Source organism: Rhinopithecus roxellana, chromosome 13 (genome assembly GCF_007565055.1).
Source record: "Rhinopithecus roxellana isolate Shanxi Qingling chromosome 13, ASM756505v1, whole genome shotgun sequence".
NCBI classification, from domain to species: Eukaryota; Metazoa; Chordata; class Mammalia; order Primates; family Cercopithecidae; genus Rhinopithecus; species Rhinopithecus roxellana.
In genome coordinates, this window is record NC_044561.1 from 9,598,064 (window position 1) to 9,623,066 (window position 25,003).

At 51.6% G+C, this 25,003-nt stretch overlaps 2 protein-coding genes across 3 annotated transcripts; one reads left to right on the forward strand and one right to left on the reverse strand.

Moving 5' to 3' along the window:
• Positions 1–843: 843 nt before the first annotated feature.
• Positions 844–7,817, reverse strand: LOC104666876 (breakpoint cluster region protein-like). The gene is made up of 6 exons (XM_030913929.1): positions 7,810–7,817; positions 5,367–5,476; positions 3,944–4,083; positions 2,753–2,887; positions 1,722–1,827; positions 844–1,241 (listed from the first exon to the last, which is right to left on the reverse strand). Exons 2-6 carry the CDS (start codon positions 5,420–5,422, stop codon positions 1,103–1,105), a joined length of 576 nt encoding a protein of 191 aa, XP_030769789.1. The 5' UTR covers positions 5,423–5,476; positions 7,810–7,817; the 3' UTR covers positions 844–1,102.
• An 80-nt stretch (positions 7,818–7,897) lies between these two features.
• On the forward strand, positions 7,898–23,548 carry ZNF74 (zinc finger protein 74). Of its 2 annotated transcripts, none has more exons than XM_030915482.1 (5): positions 7,898–8,444; positions 9,422–9,507; positions 15,049–15,175; positions 15,691–15,789; positions 20,460–23,548. In XM_030915482.1, the coding sequence occupies exons 1-5, from the start codon at positions 8,411–8,413 to the stop codon at positions 22,049–22,051; spliced, it is 1,938 nt and encodes a 645-aa protein (XP_030771342.1). In that variant the 5' UTR covers positions 7,898–8,410; the 3' UTR covers positions 22,052–23,548. The 2 variants fall into 2 exon arrangements, with proteins under 2 accessions (XP_030771342.1, XP_010367301.2); XM_010368999.2 differs by having other exon boundaries at positions 15,694–15,789; positions 20,460–23,540.
• The last annotated feature ends 1,455 nt before the right edge of the window (positions 23,549–25,003 follow it).

Genomic DNA, 25,003 nt, shown 5'->3' on the forward strand with positions numbered 1-25,003 from the left:
TTTAAAAGATTTCTACTGGATCACTTGTCAAGATGTGCCCTCTTCGGGGAGAAGGTAATGTGACTGAATTCCCTCACTGTTGTATCTTGAATAAACACTGCTGCTTCATCCTGTGAGGCAATGGCCCTGTCCCTGTGTGGGTGGGGCCTCTTCTATTTCCCTGACTTAGAAACCACACTCTATTTAGAACAGTTTGAGATGGTAAGTCAACACAGGGTAGCATTTTGACTCCATTCCCGGTTTTCTTCTTTTTCTTTCCAGAAGGATTTTTGTGCAGAAATGGGTCTTTTGTTGCCATGTTTGTCCTCTTTGGAAGGCAGCTCCAGTAGGGGCACCAGACCCCCAGGGAGGGAGTCCCAGGCGACGCACTTTAGGGTTTGTCCTCCTGGGAGAGCAGCCTCATCTTCTGATCCTGACCACCCTCCTGGTGCATGATTTCCTGTTTGACTTCCACAGGCCTGGACTTCTCTGGCTTCTTTCTGCCCAAGTCTCTCTCCCTGCCCCAAGTGTCCCCAGCACAGGTGGCTTCACTTCTGTTCTCTCAGCTCAGCAGACTCACTCAACTTTTTTTTTTGGCTCTGTCCTCCAGGCTGGAGTACAGTGGCTCCATCATGGATCACTGCAGCCTCTAACTCCTGGGCTCAAGTGATCCTCCAGTGTCAGCCTCCCAGGTAGCTAGGACTACAGGTGTGTGCCACAATGTCTGGCTAATTTTTAGTTTTATTTTTTCTAGAGATGGGGTTTGCTACATTGCCCAGGCTGGTCTCAAACACCTGGGTTCGGTTATCCTGCCTCAGCACCCCCAAAGTGCTGGGATTACAGGCATGAGCCACCACACTCAAACACTTGGGGTGGTTTTAAGCCCTCAGCGAGGTGCACCAACAGGACCCACAAGTGGCATGGGGCCTCCCTAACACTCCCATCCATGCAGACCTACGCAAGTTCCTCTCTCTGAATCTCAGCTACCACCACATACCATGCAAGTAGGAAAATGGGAGGACTGGGGGTGTGGCAGGCAGAGGCCACCTCTCTCAGGTCAGGCTTGCATGGGCTGAAGCCTGTCTTCCCATACCTGGGACATGACCTCCAAGGACCAGCTTGGTCAGTCAGTCATGGTGATGGGCTGGCTGGGGTTGGCAGGGAGCTTGCTCTCCTTCTCTGAGGGCCGGAGCAGTGTGGGGCCAAAGACCATGGCAAGGTTGTGCAGGGACTTCTTATTGACTGCTTCCTTCTCTGACACCCTGTAGAGGACCGAAGCAGAGGTGCTGTTTCAATGCCACCACCAGGATAGAAGCAGAGGGGCTGGGCCATGTTGGAGTCCTCAGGGAGGAAGAGACCTTGACCTTGATCTCGACCCTGCAAACTGACTCCAGCCCTGGTACTTCTGGGTTTCAGTGGCCCAGGACAAGGGGCCAGCTCTGGGCTGGTGGGGAGGTCTCCTCTATGATCTGGGTGGGAGGAAAGAGAGGGGTACAAGTGCACTACTGGCCATGGCCAAAGCTCTGAACTCTTTGTTAAGGCCACAGTGCAGAGAAAAGAGGGTAGCAAAAAGGAGAGGCTGGGGCAGGGGTGGCAGTGGTGCTAGTCTCTAGAAGCAGTGAGGGACTGCAGACAGGGATTGAGGGGAAAGGTCCTCAGTGCTGGGGGTCTGCTGGGAGCAGAAGGGCACCCCACGGCCTGGGAATCTGGAGCCCTGGGCAGCCACAGGAGAGTTGGATTACCTTTTCAGGTGGTCCAGAAGGAAAAGGAAGGTGAGCAGGTTGGCCTCCGGCAGGGACAGCAGCAGGTTGAGCAGGCAGCTCTCCTTTGCAACCGGGTCTGAAAGAGCTGCAGAAGGCGGTGCGTTACTCCTCAGGGTCACGAGCCGGAGACCTCTCCCAGGGTGGTCTATGGAGCACCCAGGGCTCATGTCACTAGAAAGGCCAGGCCCATCATTATCCTCACTCCCACAGCACTGGCCCCCAGTGGAGACCCTGTGAGGGGCGCCTGTGTGGGGTGTGAGCCACCCGAACACCTTTTCTCCACCTCACAGGGGTCAGTAGCACCCAGCAAACAGCAGCAGGAGGTGCCACAAAAGCAGCTGCTCCTGGTCAGAGCTTCCCTCGCTGCTGCCTCCTCCCCAGGGGAGCCCAAGGCAGGGGAGGCTTGGTGTGGAATGAAACAGGGGACTGAGGGACACAAGGAGGGGAAACGGCCCCAGCCCCACCAAATACGCAGAGACCCCCTTCGATGCCCTGGACACCACAGGGGCACCTTCTGGCTGGGAGAGCAGGTCCTCTGTGCATGGGACCGGGAGGTAGACTTGCCCTAAGGGTGATGTGGAGGCTACAGGTGCTGCACGCACCAGTACCCACTTTAGACATCAGCCTCCAGGTTGACTAAGGGTCAGGGCAGGTTTGAACCCATGCTTGACTGGGCCAGGACCCATGGCTAGAGCACCTGGGTGCCCTTGTTTAGCCCTGATCTGACAGAAGGAGGACAGCAGACTTCAGGACCCCACAGCACAGCAGTGCTGACCATTTCACCCTCTTGGTCTCCCCGAGGAATAGGGATGGGGAGCCCTGTGGGGATGGGCAAGGCCTTCCAGGACAGGTTCAGTTCTGGTCCCCTGCTTTCCAAAGTTGGGTTAAAACACTGATCATGGCAGAGAGGGCACAGCTCGGGTTCCCACACCTCACTTTTCACAGCCTCCAAGGGCAGCAGTGCATGTGGAGGAGATGTCTCCCACAAGGCCAAGGCCTCCAGTGCTCACCGATGCCCTCGGCGAAGTTGGGGTAGAACTCGTCAGTGAAGAGGGGCTCCGGCAGCTCACGGAAGTACAGCTTCAGCGTGCCTGCGATGGTGTTCACGTCCATCTCGCTCAACACCACCGACACGTTCTTGTTATCTGGAAAGAGCACGGAAATGCAGTGGCCTCCTTCAGGACCCCCAGTGGGTCTCCCACCATCCCTGCCTTGGCTAAACCACCATCCCTGCCACACTGACCACTATGCGGGTCCCTCCCAGGCTTTGAGCAGCTCATCTGACCCCTCTCAAGAGCTGTGTGTGGTTCTGTGTCGGCAGAGTTGATGGGGTGCGTGGGCATTCCCATTCCTCTCCCCTGCTTGTTCCGATGTGATGATCAGGAGGCGGCCAGCATGGCAGGACACAGTGCCTGGGTGGGAATCAGGTGGCTCTGCCCTGTACATAGCAACCACTCCTGCACCAGTGTCTTCTGATAGCAGGAAAGCCGTTGGAGAATCTGATTGGTTTCAGTGTTTGAACCGGTGTCTTCCTTTGGACCAAATTGGCCACTGGTACTTACGTCCTCACCACAGGCCAGGTCCATTCTGGGCCCCCAGAGGGAGCTAAAACTACCGCAGGGCCCACCCAGGGGTGCTGGGCATTCTAGTGATCCTGGTCAGGGTAGGTGGTGCGTGCCCCCAAAAAAGGTCTGCAGGCACAAACTCCTGTTGCTTTGAAGATGCTGGGCAAGGACCCTCTGGGGTCTCGGTGCCCTCCCCTGGCATTTGGGGCAGCTCCAGGTCCTTCATAGCCTCTAAGGGTTGGTGAGATGGAGGTGGAGACGTTGAAGCCCCGGTCTGAACTGGGCCCCATCAGTGCCTTCCGCCCTCCGCATCCTCAAGCAGGGCAGTGGACAGACTGCACTGAGTCCTGGCCTTCCATACCTCCTGTCCACCCCCAAGGCAGGAAGGCCAAGACCCTGAGGAAGCCCCTGGTGCACCCCAGCAAGCAGCATCTGTAGCTAGGATGGTTTAAAAACTGGCTTCTACAGAAGCTCCTTCTACAACTCTTTCTTCTCTTTCTTAAAAATAATATAACAGTAAATGAAGAAAAGACACAGAGAAGGATGTGACATGCCCGGGTCATGGAGTGCTCTAAGATCTCATCATGGACACCGGTGCCCACACCTCTATCCCATCCTGTGCAGGCTGACACTCACTGATGTCGAAGGCTGCCTTCAGCGCCTGGATGTCCGTGGCCACTCTGGACACGCAGTAGATGCCCACCTCCTCCATGCCTCGGCGCTTGATCTCCTCCACACACTGGCACACGATGTAGGGCACCTTGGACCTCTCTCTCCTGCAGGAGGAGGAAATGTTCTCAGTGTCCTGACAGTCCTGCTATTGGTCCACAGCACAGGAGACCTGACCCCTCTCTGCACACCCGGAGGTGGGGTGAGGACAGTGATGAAGGCGCCCAGGTCTGGGGCTGCACACAGAGCCTTCTGCATGCCTGATCTCCCTCTGCAAGCTCGGTCCTCATTGCATGTACTTTCTCAAGACCTTTCTAAGAGGCTGAAGCAGACAGACCCTCTGCAAGTCACATATGATCTTTGCGGGAAGGTCAGAGCCCTGCTTAGTAAAGTCAGCACAGGAAGGGCATCTGAAAGATTCCAGATCTGGGGTTAGCAGCCTGTGCCCCCAGCTAGGAGATCAGGCCTGGTTTTGGTCCTGCCATCCGTGTGCTGTGCAAGAGGACAATCCCCTGATCCCCGCCCTGGGCCCAGGCCTAAATAAACATCCGATGAATGAATGAAGTGTTGCCTCAGCACCAATGCTCCAAGTCCCATGATGCTAAGTGCTTTTCTCCTCTGAGTCTTAACAATGAACAATTTCAATACTGCCACACAGGACACTAGAGTAAGAATCCTTCAACGTTACAACACAGTGCTCTGCTGAGGCCTTAACTTTAGTTCTGTTTTGCAACTGGATTTGGGAGCACATCAAAGCTGCTTCCAAGCCACCCTCATTAGCAGTGGTTATTTGGGGGAGCTGCTGATGGCAGTCCTCGCTGCTCATGCCCAGAGCCCTCCCAGAGTGCTACACAAGTGGCTGCTGTGTAGTTGGGGGTGGGGAGTGGTGTTTAGACACAGATAGGAGTCCAGGGTACGACTGATGGAGGGCCCGGCCCACATGACCAGCAAGTTCAGGGGCCCAGCCAGATTTCATCCTGGGAAAGCAAATGAATTCTCTAAGGAAGTGATCTGTGTCTGCAAGAACTGCTCTCAAACCAACCAACAGGCTTCTCTTGGCAACTGACTCATGACAAAAGGGCAGGGGTTAGTTACAACCATTCAACAGGAACCTGGGACCATGACAAATTCCAAGCGAGGACAGAAAACCCTGCATTTGGGCAGTTCCTGGAGCCAGCCTACTGCTTCCAAGCAAGGCAGCAAGGACACTCCTGAGCTGGTTTGCAGGAAACACAGGAGGTAGCTGAACACACCAAGTGTTCTCTGGGGCCTGATCTCACTGTGCAGCAACCATGCACAGAGAGGAGAGACCCACACATGCTTTTTTCTGCAGAAACAGCTGAAGGGACAGGCGCCCGCAGTGCATGAGCCCAAGCCCCTCTGCACTCACTTGGTGACCACAGCAATCTTGACTCCAAAGACCCCTGTGTGTTTTCGGGACAGCATCCTCTTCAAGCTGAACTCCCTGCTGGTGAACTTGACTGAGAGCTTTACTTCAATCTATAGTGGGGAGAAGGGGCATAGTCCTCTAATGCTCCTGATGCTCATAACCCAAGGCCCCAAGGGCCCCTGGGAGCCTCATCAAATATTTCTACACACAAGGCATGCAGAGGTCTCAGCGTGAGGTGAGACCACCCCTCGGGGAAGCCCCTAGTCTACTTCAGAAAGAGCAAGGATTTTGAAGGCCCACCTCAGCCTCCCAAAATGCTGGAATTACAGGTGTGAGCCACAGTGCCCAGCCTTTCTTGGAGTCTTATACAATTAGGAGGCATCTAAGGATTTGAAATAAATTTTTATGCAAAATCTGAGGCTTACCCTGATTTGACTGTCTCTGTTCCTGGATTTTGCCTCTCAACTTAGAAATACTCTGGATGCCCCAAACTCTAACCTCCGTATCATCAGCCCATTAAGACTACTGTTTTCTTCCTGAGATCTATTTCTCTGTGCAAGTTTTGAATTGATATTGGCAAGAGTTTGTCTGATACAAACTAACTGGTGATTACTGCAACAGGTTTTTGTTTGTTTATTTGTTTGTTTGAGACAGGGTCTTGCTCTGTTCCCCAGGCTGGAATGCAGTGGCACAATCATGGTTCACCGCAGCCTCAACTCCTTCAAGCCATCCTCCCACCTCAGTCTCCTCAGTAGCTGAGATTACAGGCACACAACACCATGCCTGGCTAATTTTGTATTTTTCATAGAGATGGAGTTTCTCCATGTTGCCCAGGCTGGTCTCAAGCTCCTGTGCTCAGGTAATCCATCTGCCTCAGTCTCCAAAAGTGTTGGGATTACAGGCATAAGCCACCACGCCAGGGCTGGAACAGTTATTTAAAATATTTTTTTCAGGCAGGATGCTGTGGCTCACGCCTGTAATCCCAGTACTTTGGGAAGCCAAGGCGGACAGATCCCTTGAACTCATCAGGAGTTTGACACCAGCCTGGCTAACACGGGGAAACCCCGTATCTACAAAAAAATAACAAAAGTAGCTGGGCATGGTGGCACACCCCTGTGGTCCCAGCTACTCTGAAGGCTGGGGTGGGAAGATCGCTTGAGCCAAGGAGGCCAAAGTTGCAGTGAGCCAAGATCGCACCACTGTACTCCAGCCTGGGCCACAGAGCCAGACACTGTCTCTAAGTAAGTAAGTAAGTAAATAAATAAATAAATAAATAAAATATTTTTTCAGTTGTGACACCAAGTATTTAATGTAGTAAGACATTACTGTGTTTTGGTCTTTAACATCTTCCACTTTAGGATGGGCACAGTGGCTCATGCCTGTAATCCCAGCACTTTGGGAGGCCAAGGCAGGCAGATCACATGAGCTCAGGAGTTTGAGACCAGCCTGGCCAACATGGTGAAACCCCATCTTTACTAAAAATACAAAAGGAAACAAACAAACAAAACTATCTGGGCATGGTGGCGTATACCTGTAGTCCCAGCTACTCGGGAGGCTGAGGCAGGAGAATCGCTTGAACCCAGGAGGCAGAGGTTGCAGTGAGCCAAGATCGCACCACTGCACTCCAGCATGGGTGACAGAGTGAGACTCCATCTCAAAAAACAAAAACCCCACAGGCTGGGCACGGTGGCTCACACCTGTAATTCCAGCACTTTGGGAGGCCAGGGTGGGCAGGTGACGAGGTCAGGAGTTCAAGACCAGCCTGGCCAACATGGGGAAACCCCATCTCTACTAAAAATACAAAAATTAGCTGGGTGTGGTGGCAAACCTCCCTGGGTTGCTGTGAGCATTCTGCCAGAAAAATGTACTCCAAGCTCTTGAAGTAGGCCTGGCGTGTGTTTGGTGCTCAGTACATATTCAGTGTTCCTGACGCCGACATCATCACTGTGTTCATGGCACAGCCCTGTGCCGCCACGACTGGGCCGCCACCCAGACCTTCCTTTCTCACTCCAAGGGTGAACTGTGGACAGGGCCCCCTGGGAGGGGCTAGGGCCAGAGCTCTCCCAACTCTGGGGACCTCCGCCCGTGGGCTTCAGAAATGTGGCTTGAGAAAGGCGAGTGGGGACAGGGCCCCTGGAAAACCCCTCGAGGCCAGGCCCACTCCCAATATCCCTAAGACCAGGGGCTTGAGTCTTTCCTGCAGACAGATGTGGGCAGGAACCCACCCGACTCCACTTGGGGACGTGGCCGAACTAACAGGACAAATCCTAGTTCCTGGGCACCGCCCTCCCAATATCCTCGCAATTAGACACCCATTCAGCGGCACTGCACTGATCCGCACATCGAGATACACGGCGACATTCGCCCGCAAGAGCATGGCGGTTGCCCGAGCTCCCGGCTATTGGCCCAATAACTACATTTCCTAGAAGGGTATACTACATACTCGTTGGCGTCCGGACGCAAGCAAGTGCCCAAACTCCCACTAGGAAATGGAGTCTGACGCCTGCGCGGCGCAAAGCCTCCCGGGAGGTGTAGTTTGCGCCGTGCTGCGCAGGCGCACTTTCCAGCGGCGGCCGCCTGCTGCTCTTTGTGGCAGTAGCCGTCCTTTTGTGGGAGTTCGGTTTGTCCACTTGCCGGTCCCTCAGACCGTCAGCGGTCTCTGTCCGCCTCCGGGCCTGTCTGCTGGTCGGTCGGCGTCCGATGGCTCCGGGCCGCGGAACCTTAGGCCTGGCCCTGGTCTCCGAGTGCGGGTTCGCCCAGAGGAGCGTGTGGCGGGGGTGTGCCGGGGCGTGCGTGCGCCGGGCATGGGGCTGAGCCTGGTGTGCGGAGTGGGTATCTGCGGAGCCGGCCTGAGCCCCACCTCAGCCGGGCGCGGGGAGGGGGATCCGTGCGTGTGGTCGTGCAGCTGTGAGCGCGTGGCCGCCCCGCGAGGCTCGGCTGCAGGCCCCTGAGCCCCAGGAGCAGGACTCGCTCCTCTGGGCCTGCCCTGGGTCCTGGAGGCTACAGAGCTGCCCACTCCTCCCGGGGAGGCTGCCGTGGAGGCCATGGAGATCCCTGCCCCGGAGCCCGAGAAGACAGGTACAGCTTCGCTCTTGTAGTCAGCGTGTCTGTGGATTTGCACTTGAGAATATTGACACTCAGATCAGGCCAGTTTCCCAGAAGCATTCAGCATCTTTTTTTTTTTTTTTTTTTTTTTTTTTTGAGACGGAGTCTCGCTCTGTCGCCCGGGCTGGAGTGCAGTGGCCGGATCTCAGCTCACTGCAAGCTCCGCCTCCCGGGTTTACGCCATTCTCCTGCCTCAGCCTCCCGAGTAGCTGGGACTACAGGCGCCCGCCACCTCACCCGGCTAGTTTTTTGTATTTTTTAGTAGAGACGGGGTTTCACCATGTTAGCCAGGATGGTCTCGATCTTCTGACCTCGTGATCCGCCCGTCTCGGCCTCCCAAAGCGCTGGGATTACAGGCTTGAGCCACCGCGCCCGGCCTTTTTTTTTTTTTTTTTTAATGGAGTCTCACTCTGTCACCCAGGCGGGAGTGCAATGGCTTGATCTACGCTCACTGCAACCTCTGCCTCCCGGGTTCAAGCGATTCTTCCGCCTCAGCCTCCCAAGTAGCTGGGATTGCAGGTGCGCGCCACCACGCCCGGCTAATTTTTGTATTTTTAGTAGAGACGGGGTTTTGCCATGTTGCCCAGGCTGGTCTTGAGGTCAAGCGATCCGCCCGAGTCGGTCTCCCAAAGTGCTGGGATTATAGGAGTGAGCCACCGCGCCTGGCCTCCTGCTTCTTTCTTCCCCGTGCCCAACCATTTGTTCCCACTCAGACGTGCTTGATTGGGGGATAGCAGCTCTTTTCTTCATGAATTGGAGTGTCTGAGACACAGGCAGAATTATCCCTCGATGCTATATCAGTTGGTTCTAGCTGTTGGGGCTCGTTCCCCACCTGGCCTTGCTGGCAGGTTCGGCCTCCTCTCTGATTCTCACTTGTGCCACAACAGGTGGGCTTTAAGCTCAGCTGTGAGCCTAGTAGCCGTGGTCTTGACGCATTTCTCCTTCCCCAGCTCTTTCCTCTCAGGATCCTGCTCTTTCCCTGAAAGAGAATCCCGAGGATATATCAGGTTGGGGTCTTCCCGAAGCCAGGTCCAAGGTGAGTGGCTGCGTGTTCTTCCTTCTTTATGAAGAGGGTTGGCACATTCCCTCCCCAGCCCTGGATCATCAGCCTTCCACAGACCTTCACCCGGGTACCTGCTGGCCAGTCCTGAGGAAGCTCTGGGCAGTAGAAACAGCTCCAGTTGAAGAGTCCACATGTTGCCCGAAGTGTGCCTGGAGATGTACTCTATCGAATGCCTGCTCCAACCCCATTCAGTGGGTCAGTTGCTGGGGATCTCTCTGCCCAGCGCTGTCCTGGGAGCTCTGAGGAGTGGTTTTAGTGGAACCTGAGAAAGTAGGTGACGGCTCACATGGGGTCGCTTTGTCTATCCACATGCTGGCCAGGGGTTGGTGCAGGATGTTTGCACAGGTTGATTTACTGGGATGGAATTGGACAGGGGCACGTGCAGCAGCTGAGGAAGACCTGGATTGCAGCACTGGGTTAAGAGTGGTGGTAGGGGAGGCATCCCTGTGTGCTTTCCTCTGTGCCTGGCCCCTGGCATGGGGCCTTCATGGAGAGTCCTGGAGATTTGTAGAATCTGATGGATCAGCAAGGAATTGGCCCTGGGCACTTCTGCAGCCACGTGGGACCCAGATCCCTCCTTTTACAGACTGTGGACTCTGTTCCTCATTTTGTTTCTCTACGGCAACCACCCTGCCCCATGGTAGTATTTAGAAGGGTGCAGTTGACAAAGAGCACAGTAGAGTGAAAGATCTGGAGGGATGAGGGGTCTATGGGTTTTTTTGTTTGTTTGTTTGTTTTTTAGCATTTTGTGATTTTGTCAGTCTGCCACTCAAAAGAGGTGACAGCTGATTATAGACAGCTAGAAACAGCTGTAAAACGTGTATTGTGAGATGCGCCTCACTTCTGTAGTGTGTCACAATGCTTTATAGTTCTCAAGAAACTTGACAGTCAAATGCAATGCATGTTCCTTGACTAGGGTGTAGATCCAAAAAAATTGATAAAGGGCAGTTTGGGACAATTGATGAAATTTGAAAATGGGCTGTATCTTAGGTCATATTGTATCAATAGTAAATGTATTGCGTGTGATAATAGTACTGTGATTATGTAAGAGAATATCCACAGGAGATACCAGTTGAAGACTGTAGAGTGAGACGTCATGATGTCTGCAACTTACGTTCAAATGGTTCAGCAAAAAAAAAAAAAATATGTGCATGTATGTATGTCTGTATGTGTCTGTGCAGCTCCCTGTAGGTGGTAGGGCCCTTGTGCATGTGTTATCCCTATTCCTAAAATATTTGCTTGTTAGATCCTTGAATAACCAGTTGACTGTCCTGAGTACACATCACCTTTGGCGTTTTCTCTTGACAGTCTCATTCACACTCACAGTTCAAGTTGTTCTGTCTCCTGGGACATCTTGTGTGGTCTGTTCTGACTTCTCTGCTAGTGTCATTACCACATCGGCATCTGATTCCAACACATACTCTCTGGGCTTTTTATTCCCTTTCCTGCAGAATGAAGACACATTAGACATGGGCTTCTCCCAGTGGGCCAGAAATACCCACCAAAAAGGCCTGTGCGGGCCTCAGACCCTACCCTACTCTTGCTGGTTGATGCTCCCCACACTGAAGCCATGTAGTCTCTGACAGCCTTACTGGCCAGCACCATATTCTGATACCTTTGGGACTATTTTTTGTTTTTCTTTCGTTTTTTTTTTTTTGAGACAGAGTCTCACTCTGTCGCCCAGGCTGGGGTGCGGTGGCACGATCATAGCTCACTGCAGCCTTCAAATCCTGAGCTCAAGCAAATCCCCCACCTCAGCCTCCTGAGTAGTTGGGACCAAGATGTGCACCCCCACACCCGGCTTGGAGCTTTGTTTCAGCCCATTTTCTCCTTCCCTCAACTATCATCGTCCTTCATGCCTGCATGCCTCAGTTAGGGGTGTGTTCTCAGCATTTGTCCTCATCTCTACCTCCTCATCTGAAATCCAGTGTTTTGCGGGGTAAGGTTTTATTTAGGTGTAATTTATATACAGCACAACTGTGCAATTTTAGGTATACAATTTGATGAGGTTGAGCAAACATATACAGTTGTGTAACCAGCATCACAATCATGATATGGGACATTTCCATGACCCAAAAATGTCCTCATGCCCCTGTGCATTCCGTCCTCTCCCCTCTCCCCTCTCCCCTTGGTAACCACTATAGTTTTGCTATAGATTTTCCTCTTTAAGGATTTCATATGGAATTTATACTATGTGGTCTTTTGTCTCTGCTTTATTTCACTTAGCATATGCTTTTGAGTTTATCCATGTTGTTGTGTGAATCGGTAGTTTGTTCCTTTTTATTGGTGAGTAATACTCCATTTGTATTAGTCTGCTAGGGCTGCCATACAAAGTATGGCAGGAGCATTTAAACAACAGAAATTAATTTTATTACAATTCAGGAGGCAAGAAGTCTGAGATCAAGGCCAGGCATGTTGGCTCACGCCTGTAATCCCAGCACTTTGGGAGGCTGAGGCAGGCAGACTACGAGGTCAGGAGATCGAGACCATCCTACCTAACATGGTGAAACCCCATCTCTACTAAAAACACAAAAGAATTAGCCGGGCATGGTGGCGGGTGCCTGTAGTCCCAGCTACATGGGCTGCTGAGGCAGGAGAATGGCCTGAACCCAGGAGGTAGAACTTGCAGTGAGCCTAGATCGCGCCACTGCACTCCAGCCTGAGTGATAAGCGAGACTCTGTCTCAAAGAAGAAAAAAAAAAAGAAGTCTGAGATCAAGGTGTCAGCAGGGTTGGTTTCTTCTGAGGTCTCTTTCCTTGGCTTGTAGATGGCCACCTTTTCCCTACATCTTCACATGGTCTTACTTCCTCTATGTGTCCAAATTTCCTCTTCTTATGAGGACACCAGTTATATTGGATTAGGGCCCACTGTATTGAATTCATTTCAACTTAATTACTTCTTCAAAGAACCTCTCTCCAGGCCAGATGCAGTGGCTCATGTCTGTAATCCCAGCATTTTGGGAGGCTAAGTTGGGTGGATCACTTGAGGAACTGACTTAACAGGAATTCAAGACCAGCTTGGTCAACATGGTGAAACCCTGTCTCTACTAGAAATTCAAAAATTTAGCCAAGTGTAGTGGCGTGTGCCTATAGTCCTAGCTACTCAGGAGGCTGAGGCAGGAGAATCTCTTGAACCCAGGAGGCAGAGGTTGCAGTGAGCTGATATTGCACCACTGCACTCCAGCCTGGGTGACAGAGTGAGACTATGTCTCAAAAAAAAAAAAAAAAAAAAAAAAAAAAAAACCTCTCTTGGAGTTACTGAGGGTTGAGACATAGGAATTTGAGGTGAAGGATATACAATTCAGCCCATTACTCCATTGGATGGGTATTCCACAGTCGGCTTATCCATTCACCAGCTGATGGATATTTAGTCGCTCATAGGCTTTTGCTGTTACAAATAAATCCGCTATAAATATTTGAGTACACGTATGGCTGTGCATTTTAATTTCTCTTGCATAAATACCTAGGTGTGAAATTGCTGAGCCATGTAGTTTATCAATTTTGTTGATCTTTTCAAAAAACCATTTTTTTGTTTTATTGATTTTCTCTATTTTCTGTTTTCCATTTCATAGATTTCTGATCTTTATTATCTCCTTGGTCTCTTAAGATTGAAACTTACTTTACTTACTTTAGTGTCTTAAGATTGAAACATAGATATTGATTTGACACTTTTTTTCCTTGTATAGCATTCAGCACTATAAATTTCTAAGCACTGCCTCATCTATATCCTAGAACTTTTGTTACGTGACATTTTTATTCAGCTGAAAATCGTTTCTAATTTTCCTAGTGATTTCTTCTTCAACGGTATGTTATTTCAGAGTGTGTTGTTTCATTTTCTAATATTTAGGGCATTTTCCAGATGACTTTCTATTATGGATTTCTGATTTAATTCTCTTGTCGTCAGAGAATGAACTTTGTATGATTTAAAGCCTTTCAAATCTACCAAGATTTATTTTATTTCCCAGAGTGTGGTTTATCTTGGTAAATGTTCCACATGCCCTTGAAAATTATGTATTCTGTCTTTGTTGACTAGAGTGCTATGTGAATACCTGTTAAGTCAAGTTGAATGATGGTGTTTTTAATTGTTCTGTCAGTTTTTGCGTTATGTATTTTGAAGCTCTTTTAGTAGATGCATTTATATTTAGGATTGCCATGAGTTCTTAACGAATTAGGCCTTTTATCATTATGTAATATTCTCTTTATCTCCGATAGTCGTCTCTCTGAAATCTACTTTGCTATCACTATAAGCACTTCAGCTATTTTTTTTAATTAGTATTTGCAGGCTTTATCTTTTTCTACCCTTTCACTTTTAACCTATCTTTGTATGTAAAGTAGGTTTCTGTAGCTTGCTTTTTTAATTCAGTTAGACAGTCTCCACCTTTTAATTGGAGTGTTTAAACTATTCGCATTTAGTGTAATTATTAATATAGTTGGATTTACATGTCTCTTCCCCCCCACTTTTTTTTTTTTTTTTTTTGGGGGGGGGGCAGAGTTTCGCTCTTGTCACCCGGGCTGGAGTGCAGTGGCGCAATCTTGGCTCACTGCAACCTCCACCTCCTGGGTTCAAGAAATTCTCCTGACCTCAGGTGATCTGCCACCTTGGCCTCCCAATGTGCTGGGATTACACGCATGAGCCACCCCACCCAGACTTGCTATTAGTTTTCTATGTCTTATGCCTTTTTTGTTTCTCTTTTCCTCCCTTAATGGCTTCTTTTGAGGTAAACACATACTGTTCTAATATACTCTTAATTCCTCTGATTTCATTAATATTGTTCACCTTTTAGTTATTTGATTGGATGCTGGACATTGTGAATTTTACTTTGTTGAGTAGGTTTTTGGAATTTCTTAAGTGTTTCTGGGATTTGTTCTGGGATGCAGTGAAATTACTTGGCATCTATTTGATCCTTTCAAGGATCAAAGCAAGTCTGGAGTTGGGTGGTGGCCAGGATGCCCAGGCCCAGGGGGAGCAGGCGGGAAGGATTGGAAGGCAGTCAGGTGAGGACTGCAGGTAGCCTCTCTTGATCCCTTGGGGCACAGAACTTGCTGATATATACAAGGTTTCCTTCCTTAGAGTATAATAACGGTATCTAGTCTAAGTTCGGATCCTTTTGCATTAGTGAACTTTCAATAGAGTTGCTGGGGTTTTTGTACTATTAATATTCTCTCAAATTTTTAAGTTTGAAATTCTTGACCCCATGAAGCATAGCATCTTACCCAGGACTTAGAGCATGATACAACAACCATGTACAGCCCCTGGGTCCCACCTCAAGTTGCCAAGGCCCTGCTTTCCCAGTCTAGAAGGTGGTATGGGAATGTATGCCAATTCCCAGCCCCTCTCCCTGCCCCTGATCCCCAAATTCACTCATGGTCAGTGTCTACAGCACAACCTTCTGTGCATGGGAAGTCACCTGAGGTTAACCTTTTACTTGTAGAGTCCTTAATCAATCTCTGGCTCCTTTGGAACCATGGACACAGAATCAGTCCTGAGTGAGTGAGAACCTATATGTCATTTCAGGAATCAGTGAGTTTCAAGGATGTGGCTGTGGACTTCACCCAGGAGGAGTGGGGTCAGCTAGACTCCCCTCAGAGGGCCTTGTACCGGGATGTGATGTTGGAGAACTACCAGAACCTTCTTGCCCTAGGTAAGATCCCCCCAGCCCCAGGCTGGGCGTTTGCTGTCAGCCTTCTTCTGCGTGGTAGATATTAAGGAGGATCCCTTCAGTGCCAGCCCTGGTGCCAGATATGTCATGGGTTGGGAAGCAAGACCTGTGCCTTGGGGCACTCATGGCCAGGGGCCTCAGCCACACCAGAAGTCCCCAGGGGACAGCGTAGGAGCTGGTAGCATCCTTGCTTGGCATTTCCCCTGGTCCTGGGGTGGGGGCAGGGAGAGAAGAGAGGAAGGTGGGACCCTGGAGCCCAGCTGGCTCTGGAACGGTCCTCGAGCAATAAAGTAAGGACGTCAGCACACGTGGGGTCTTCAGAGTGTGCACTGGGATTTGGGTTCCAGTCTGAGACCCTCACCACTTTTGGCCCAGAGGACCTCCTGTTCCCAGAGAGGGTGTCCACTTCACAGGCATTGTCCTTGTTAGGGGCGGCCCCTGAGGTCAGCTGGGCCTGGAGAGCCGCAGCATGCCCAGCCCCACTTTCTCCCCACAAGCAGGACCTCCACTGCACAAGCCAGATGTGATCTCCCATCTGGAACGAGGCGAGGAGCCATGGAGCATGCAGAGGGAAGTCCCTGGAGGGCCCTGTCCAGGTGAGCAGAGGCACAGGTGGAAGGGTGCCGGCCCCAGCACCTCTGGCGGCACCTCCTCCTATGGCCCCTATTTTTCCCCCTCAATTTGCTCTAGTTCCATGTCACGTTCTCAGGTCCTCCACCAGACCCTCCCGCCTGTCTCCCTTCAGCACATATTGAGCACTGCCTGTGTGTTGAAACCTGTTCTGGGATACAACAGGGAGCAAACCGAGCCATTGGGACCAAATGGCCACCTGCTGATGGGGGTGGGGAGGCAGGAATAGAAATATTGAGCCAGTGATGTTGGCTGGGCAGCTGGGGGTGTGGGATTGGGGTCAGAGGGTCACCAGGGGAGGGGCAGCTGGCATTGGTCAGTGTCAGCATCAGGGCCAGCATCAGCATCAGGTTCAGGGCCAGTGTCAGGGCCAGGGCCAGCATCAGCATCAGAGCCAGTATGAGCATTAGCGTCAGGGTCAGGGCCAGCATCAAGGTCAGGGCCAGCATCAGCATCAGAGTCAGCATCAGCACCAGGGTCAGAGTCAGCATCAGCATCAGCATCAGGGTCAGAGTCAGCATCAGCATCAGGGTCAGCATCAGCATCAGGGTCAGCATCAGCGTCAGAGCCAGCATGAGCATCAGCATCAGGGTCAGCATCAGCATCGGGGTCAGGGCCAGCAGCAGCATCAGCGCCAGCAGCAACGTCAGGGCCAGCAGCAGCGTCAGAGTCAGCATCAGCATCAGGGTCAGCATCAGGGTCAGGGTCAGGGCCAGCGTCAGCGTCAGGGTCAGGGCCAGCGTCAGCGTCAGAGTCAGCGTCAGCATCAGGGTCAGGGCCAACATCAGCATCAGGGTCAGGGCCAGCACCAGCATCAGAGTCAGCATCAGCGTCAGAGTCAGCATCAGCATCAGGGTCAGCATCAGCATCAGGGTCAGGGCCAGCATCAGCATCAGCGTCAGGGTCAGCATCAGCATCAGGGTCAGTGCCAGCATCAGGGTCAGGACCAGGATCAGCATCAGCATCGGGGTCAGCATCAGCATCAACATCAGGGTCAGCATCAGCATCAGGGCCAGCATCAGCGTCAGGGTCAGGGCCAGCATCAGTGTCAGAGTCAGCATCAGGGTCAGCATCAGCATCAGGGTCAGGGCCGGCATCAGGGTCAGAGTCAGCATCAGCATCAGGGCCAGCATCAGCGTCAGAGTCAGCATCAGCATCAAGGCCAGCATCAGCGTCAGGGTCAGGGCCAGCATCAGGGTCAGGGTCAACATCAGCGAGGGCTTCTAGGTTGTGGCCAAGATGGCAGCCCTCCATGAGGGAAAGGGGACCGGGGTGGGTCTTGAGCAGAAGGTGGTCTGTTTTTCTTCTCCAACATTCTTTTTGTAGACTTCTCTTCTGAGTTGGTTGATGAATAAGTGAATTAAATAATTTCAGCTTAATTTATTGGACAGTGACTGCTGAGCATGTTAGGTGTCTAGAAAGCTTGAGAAACACCTTTCTGTGGGAAAGGCAGCCAATAAGCTGTGGAGCACAGAGCACAGGGGTCGGGGAAGGCAATCCCTTCTCCATACCCGCTCTGCTGCCACACACCACCCAGCCCCAACCTGCAACAGCAGCTGTAGCCCCAGCTTTCTGGTCTTTATTTCTCACCCCAGCCTCTGATGCTTGCTTTGTCCTCTTTGACAAAATTACAGGTTTTAAAAAATTCATATTTTTGTTTGATTCGTATATGAATACACTGAAAATGAGGCTGAAAGGTTATTGAAATCCTGGATAATCTTTCCACCCAGAGATAACTGTTCTCTAATAACTGACCACATCACTGATTCCTCTGGGCCGTTCCTCTGTGTGCGGATAGACTTTTCTAAAGCTACACGTGGCCGGGTGCAATGGCTCACACCTGTAATCCCAACACTCTGGGAGGCCAAGGCAGGCAAATCACCTGAGGTCAGGAGTTCGAGATGAGCCTGACCAACATAGAGAAACCCCATCTCTACTAAAATTACAAAATTAGCCGGGCATGGTAGCGCATGCCTGTCATCCCAGCTACTCGGGAGGCTGAGGCAGGAGAATTGCTTGAACCCGGGAGGTAACTCCAGATAACAAAAGTGAAACTCTATCTCAAAAAAAAAAAAAAAAAAAAAAAAAAAAAAAAAAAAATTAGCCAGGCGTGCTGGTGGGCACCTGTAATCCCAGCTACTCTAGAGGCTTAGGCAGGAGAATCGCTTGAACCTGAGAGGCAGAGGTTGCAGTGAGCCATGACCGCACCATTGCACTCCAGCCTGGGAGAGAGAGCTAAACCCCGTCTCAAAATAAATAAATAAATAAAGCCTTACACACCCTTGGAAGCACAGCATCCATGCCGGAGTCTGGCTACCACACTGGCCATGGCGTAGTGAGCATCCTCACGTGATGTTTACTGATTGCACATTACCCCTTAGATGTATGTGCCCTGCTATGTTGTTGGCCCTATTGCTGCCAAAACGACTTTTTTCTGGCCTGGGCCTCTTCTTTCTGCTCTATGCACCTTCCCTAGACTCTCACCTCTCACTTGGTGTGAGCATGGTCTACACTATAGCAACACCAGCTGAGCTGCAGCCCTGTGTCACTGACCATCTCGTGGGCCTCTGCCTGCATGTCTAAGACCAGACTTGGAACTGGACCTTCCTCCTCCCGTCCCTGTCTTTACAAAAGCTTCCACCGTCCATCCTTGGCTTGGGTGTTTGCTGAGGTCTCATCCTCTCCCCCATTTCCTCTCTTGCCACCTTCAGTCAACAGCTAGAGCCAGCAGTTTTAGCTCCTCAATGGCTCTCAGATCTGCTGCTTCCTGTTCATTTTCACAGCCTTGGTACCAGTCTGAAGTTGCCATTTTTCACCTGAATTACTCAGATGGCCTCCCTAACTGGCCTCCCTAACTGCTCGCTCCCACCTCCTCACACACCACCAAAGCCACCTTCAAGACAAACCATTATACCAGGCTCAGGGGCTCACACATCTAATCCCAGCGCTTTGGGAGGCCAAGGCAGGAGGATCGCTTGAGCCCAGGAGTTGGAGGCTGCATTGAGCCATGATTGCACCCCTGCACTGCAGCCTGGACAACAGAGCGAGACTCTGTCCCCGCCCCCCACCAAGACACCACATGATCAAGTCACCCTCTGTGCAAAAGGCCTTTCTTCCCCGACTGCCCTCTGAGTCAGGCATCTGGTCACCTCAAACCCATCCACCTTGCCAGGGTCACCTCTCAGCCTTCCTGCCTCTGCGTATCTTGTCTTCATCTTACTGTCTCACCTCTGAGCCTCTGCACATGCTGTTCGCTCTCCACCTGGCCACCTGCCATGTGTGCCATGGCCAGTTCCACTTGCCCTGCCCTTCTGGATGGGTTGGGGCCACGGGCAGCACCACCATGCAGCTCTGCCCACTGCACTAGATGCCCCTTTTTAAGCCTGGGGAGGACAGAATTAGAAATAAAATCTCCTGCCAGCTCAGAAAACCTTGCTATAGAGATAGAAAAGAAAGAAAGCCTTCTTATTGAATAAGTGTTTAACCAGATGTGGTGTGCATGAGAGAAAGAAACATCCCCCTTTGACAGAGGAGACAGATCCAACCCAGCACACAGGACAACTGTCTTCACCTAAAGGAAGAGGACAGCTTTTTGGGGGTTTATTATTATTATTATTATTATTTTGAGATAGGGTCTCTATTGCCCAGGCTGGGGTGCAGTTGCATGATCATAGCTCACATCCTTAATCTCCCCAGGCCCAGGTGATCCTCCCACCCCAGCCTCCTGAGTAGCTGGGACTACAGACACGTGCCATCATTCCTGGTTAATTCTGTATTTTTTGTAGTGGGGTCTGTGTTGCGCAGGCTGGTCTTGATCTGGGCTCAAGTGACCCGCCCACCTTGACCTCCCAAAGTGCTGGGATTACAGGCAAGAACCACCGCGCCCAGCCTCTTGTACCTTTTTGACAAGCAGGAAGTTACATCTTGGACTGGACTCTTGGACTAGGGTCATTTCGCTTCTGAAAAGGTTTGCACGCGTCTCAGAGAAAGCATTTGCAATTCCCAGTGTTCTAAAGGGAAGCGCTGGAGTGTGGGAGGCCCTTTTTTCCTTTTGGCACCACAGACAATTTTTAATTCATTTATTAGTCCCAGCTACTCGGGAGGCTGAGGCCGGAGAATGGCGTGAACCAGGGAGGCGGAGCTTGCAGTGAGCTGAGATCACACCACTGCACGCCAGGCTGGGCGACAGCGAGACTCCGTCTCAAAAAACACAAACACAAAAAAAACTTGTATTTGCCCTGTGTATTACGAACACCTGCCATGGTATTGACAGAGCGGTCTGTCAGCCGACGTGTCTGTGAATAAGTGTAATCCTGATCACCAGCTCCCGAGCTTGCCCCTTTCTCAGCCCCCTTGGTGCTTGTAGCTGCTCCTTCGGGGATTCCCTTGGCCTCTCCACCTTTCCCGGTCTTTGCTCTACGGTAGTTCCTTGCGTTTTCTTCCTTTCCTTTCTTCCCGCTCTTGCTTGCACATCTCATCCTGGGCTCTCCCTTCTCTCTGCCTGTGCCTTCCAGCCTTGGCCCTGGTGTCCTCTCCTCTTTTCTGGGCTTATCTGCATCTCCAGGTCGGTTCTCAAATCTGAATTCTAGGCCAGGTTTCCGCTTGCTCACAGAAAATCACTTTCAATATCTTACAGAATGGGAGCTGAAGGCGGTGCCCTCTCAACAGCAGGGCATTTGCAAAGAAGAACCGGCCCAGGAGCCCATCACGGAGCGGCCCCTGGGCGGGGCGCAGGCGTGGGGGCGCCAGGCCGGTGCTCTGCAGAGGAGTCAGGCTGCGCCCTGGGCGCCTGCACATGCTATCGTCTGGGACGTCCCTGTAGAGAAATTCCCCCTTAGGTGTCCCCTCTTCGCCCAGCAACGCGTTCCCGAGGGGGGACGCTTGCTGGACACACACAAGAACGTCCAGGCTACTGAGGGCAGAACCAAGGCTCCTGCTAGACTGTGTGCGGGAGAAAACACCTCTACACCAAGTGAGCCGCACAAGTTCCCCCAGGCCCGCCGGCAGCGCGGGGTCGGCGCTGGGGAAGGCGAGTTCGTGTGCGGCGAATGCGGGAAGGCGTTCCGCCAGAGCTCCTCCCTCACGCTGCACCGGCGCTGGCACAGCCGGGAGAAGGCTTACAAGTGCGATGAGTGCGGCAAGGCCTTCACCTGGAGCACCAACCTACTGGAGCACCGACGCATCCACACGGGCGAGAAGCCCTTCTTCTGCGGCGAGTGCGGGAAGGCCTTCAGCTGCCACTCGTCCCTCAACGTGCACCAGCGCATCCACACGGGCGAGCGGCCCTACAAGTGCAGCGCCTGCGAGAAGGCCTTCAGCTGCAGCTCACTGCTCAGCATGCACCTGCGGGTGCACACCGGCGAGAAGCCCTACCGGTGCAGCGAGTGCGGCAAGGCCTTCAACCAGCGTACGCACCTCACACGCCACCACCGCATACACACGGGCGAGAAGCCCTACCAGTGCGGCTCCTGCGGCAAGGCCTTCACCTGCCACTCCTCCCTCACCGTGCACGAGAAGATCCACAGCGGGGACAAGCCTTTCAAGTGCAGCGACTGTGAGAAGGCCTTCAACAGCCGCTCGCGCCTCACCCTCCACCAGAGGACGCACACGGGCGAGAAGCCCTTCAAGTGCGCCGACTGCGGAAAGGGTTTCAGCTGCCACGCGTACCTGCTCGTGCACAGGCGCATCCACAGCGGCGAGAAGCCCTTCAAGTGCAACGAGTGCGGCAAAGCCTTCAGCTCCCACGCCTACCTCATCGTGCACCGGCGCATCCACACAGGCGAGAAGCCCTTCGACTGCAGCCAGTGTTGGAAGGCCTTCAGCTGCCACTCGTCCCTCATCGTGCACCAGCGCATCCACACTGGTGAGAAGCCCTACAAGTGCGGCGAGTGTGGCAGAGCCTTCAGTCAGAACCACTGCCTCATTAAACATCAGAAAATCCACTCCGGGGAGAAGTCGTTCAAGTGTGAACAATGTGGGGAGATGTTCAACTGGAGCTCGCACCTCACTGAGCACCAGAGGCTGCACAGCCAGGGGAAGCCCTTGGCCATCCAGTTCAACAAACACTTACTCAGCACATACTACGTGCCTGGCAGCCTGCTGGGTGCAGGGGATGCTGGGCTGAGGGACGTGGACCCCATCGACGCGCTGGATGTGGCAAAGCTCTTGTGCGTCGTTCCGCCCCGAGCTGGCAGGAATTTCTCCCTGGGAAGCAAACCTCGAAACTAACATGATGTGCTTTGGTGTCAGTAGCCGCTTTCGGAGCTACTCAACGAGGAAAGCACCCTGATCCTCCTTGGCTCCTAGATCCAGACCACCTTCCTCCAGCTGTGGGAGCCTTGCCTTATCACCCCAATCAGGTCTGCAGGCCAGGGTGCCTCTTTTAGTTAAAGTCAGTCACCTCCCCAGAAGGGCCACACTCCAGGAGGAAAGTTGAGAGCCATTTGAGGTAGTCCTGTCACCTGTTTTCCTTGATGGACCTGGAAGTTGTTGACGAGGGGAAAGATCTTTCTTGCCAATAAAAAGAAGGGATATTGTTGGGTGCCATGGCTCACACCTGTAATCTCAACACTTTGGGAGGCCAAGGCAAGGGGATCACTTGAGCCCAGGAGTCTAGGACCAGCCTGGACAACATGGTGAGACCTCGTCTCTATAAAAAATGCAAAAATTAGCCAGATGTGGTGACGTGTCCCTGTGATTCCAGCTACTCAGGAGGCTGAGGTGGGAGGATGATTTGAGCCTGGGAGGTCAAGGCTGCAGTGAGTCATGATTCACAGCACTGCACTGCAGCCTGGGTGACAAAGCAAGACCCTGTGTGAAATAAAAAGGGGGTATATCAACTGTTGTACCCTCGGACGGGCTCCTGACATGGCTTCAGTCAGGAGTTTCCTCCATAAACTATTATTTTCAGAATAATAATAAAACAAGAATTATGAATAGCATTACTTTCCAGTGAACATTATTATATTGCTAGAGAGGAGAATAATCTTGGGTGGTGGGCATTTGGAAAAAGTGAATTTCCTGGACTTACCTCATGTAAATAGCTCTACTGCAGAGCTGTGTATTAGTGACAGTGCAGTCAGGGGCGTTCCCACAGCTGTCACAGCATGACCCAGCATCGTTGTAGCCACATCCTAACATGCCAACATCACCTCTTGCCATTTAGCCCCTGGTGAGAAATTGGGAACTCCCAGGCAGTGCCCAGTGCATCCAGGAAAGATGGGCACGACATCAAGAGAGAGGTGTCTGGAGGCTCCCCTTCACTGATTGGGGCTGGGCAAGGCCACCCTGGGCTGGTGAGGCTGCCCTGCAGGGCTTCTCACTATGTAGCACCAGTCACCAGCCCAGGTCACAGAATAAGCCCCTCCCAGCATCCACTGGAGAGGGGGAGCTGAAGCCCAGGGAGACGGGCTCCATGGTGGTCCCACATGGAGGTGTTGTACAAACCCTGGAAAAGGTGGCTCTCCGTCCCGACACTCTTCAGAGATAGGAAGACAGAGTTAATCTTGAATGAATGTTATTTCTACTCCGTCCTAAGCAAGAATAAGCTGCCCCCTTGGTGATAATACTTTACATTTGTATGGAGTGCTATCATTTATGAAATTCTTTCAGTATGCTTTTTAAATTATGCTGGCAAAATAACCACAGTTCAGAAAATGTGGACTTATGAAAAATAAAATCCCCATAATTCTTAATAAAACTGCATTTTGCACTTTGATACATTACCCTCTGCTTTGTTCATATAGAACTTTGCATTATTTTAAACATAGCATATCTGTAGTTTTTTTTTTTTTTTTTTTTTTTTTTTTTTGAGACGGAGTCTTGCTCTGTCGCCCAGGCTGGAGTGCAGTGGCCAGACCTCAGCTCACTGCAAGCTCCGCCTCCCGGGTTCACGCCATTCTCCTGCCTCAGCCTCCCGAGTAGCTGGGACTACAGGCGCCGCCACCTCGCCCGGCTAGTTTTTTGTATTTTTAGTAGAGACGGGGTTTCACCGTGTTAGCCGGGATGGTCTCGATCTCCTGACCTCGTGATCCGCCCGTCTCGGCCTCCCAAAGTGCTGGGATTACAGGCTTGAGCCACCGCGCCCGGCCGCATATCTGTAGTTTTTATCTTGTTTCCCCGTTTAGCTTTGTAGCAAATTTTTTTTTTTTTTTCCGAGCATCTAAACTCTCCTTGTTATACTTCTAAACAGAGGCACAGTGTTCTCTCTGGTCTCTTAGATACTCTTTCGTTGGATGTTGAAGTTATTTCCATGGTGCAGTGGTGTGATCACAGCTCACTGAAACCCCAGCCTCCCTGGCTCAGGTGATCCTCCCACCTCAGCCTCCTGAATGGTTGGAACTTTGGGACTGCAGGTGTGCACCACCATGCCCAGCTAAATTTTTCGGGGAGCAGAGGGGTCTCACTGTGTTGCTCAGGCTGGTATTGACCTCCTGGTCTCAAGCGATCCTCCCACCTCAGCCTCTCAAAGTGTTGGGGTTACAGACATGAGCCACTGCGCCCAGCCTATTGAACTTTCTTTTTGAAAAATATTTGAGTATGTCCTTTGTCCCTCTTTATATTGGAGTCTTGATGTTTTTCTTTTATGTATGTAAAAACTTTTCCCTGATTATAAATTTTATATGTATATTGGAGAAAATTTTTTAAAATCACAAAATCATAATAAAAATGACCCTCAGGTTCCAGCTCAGTGGCTCATGCCTGTACTTTGAGAGGCCAAGGCAAGATCGCTTGAGCCCAGGAGTTCAAGACCAGCCTGGGCAACATAGGGAGATCCCATCTCTACAAAAAATACAAAAAAAAAAAAAAAAATTAGCTGGGCATGGTGGTGCATGCCTATAGTCACAGCTACTCTGGAGGCTATGATGGGAGGATTGCTTGAAGCCAGGAGGTCAAGGCTGTAGTGAGTCATAATGGCACCACTGCACTCCAGCCTGGGTGACAGAGCAAAACCCTGTCTCAAAACAAAAACCTTCAGAATCAGTTCATGGATCATTACCTGGAGATAAGTACATTAACATTTAGATACATTGTCTTCCAGTTGTTTTCTATGCATGTATACATATCATTTTTCATTTAAAAGAAAATTAGGCTGGGTGCGGTGGCTCATGCCTGTAATCCCAGCACTTTGGGAAGCCGAGGTGGGCGGATCACCTGAGGTCAGGAGTTCGAGACCAGCCT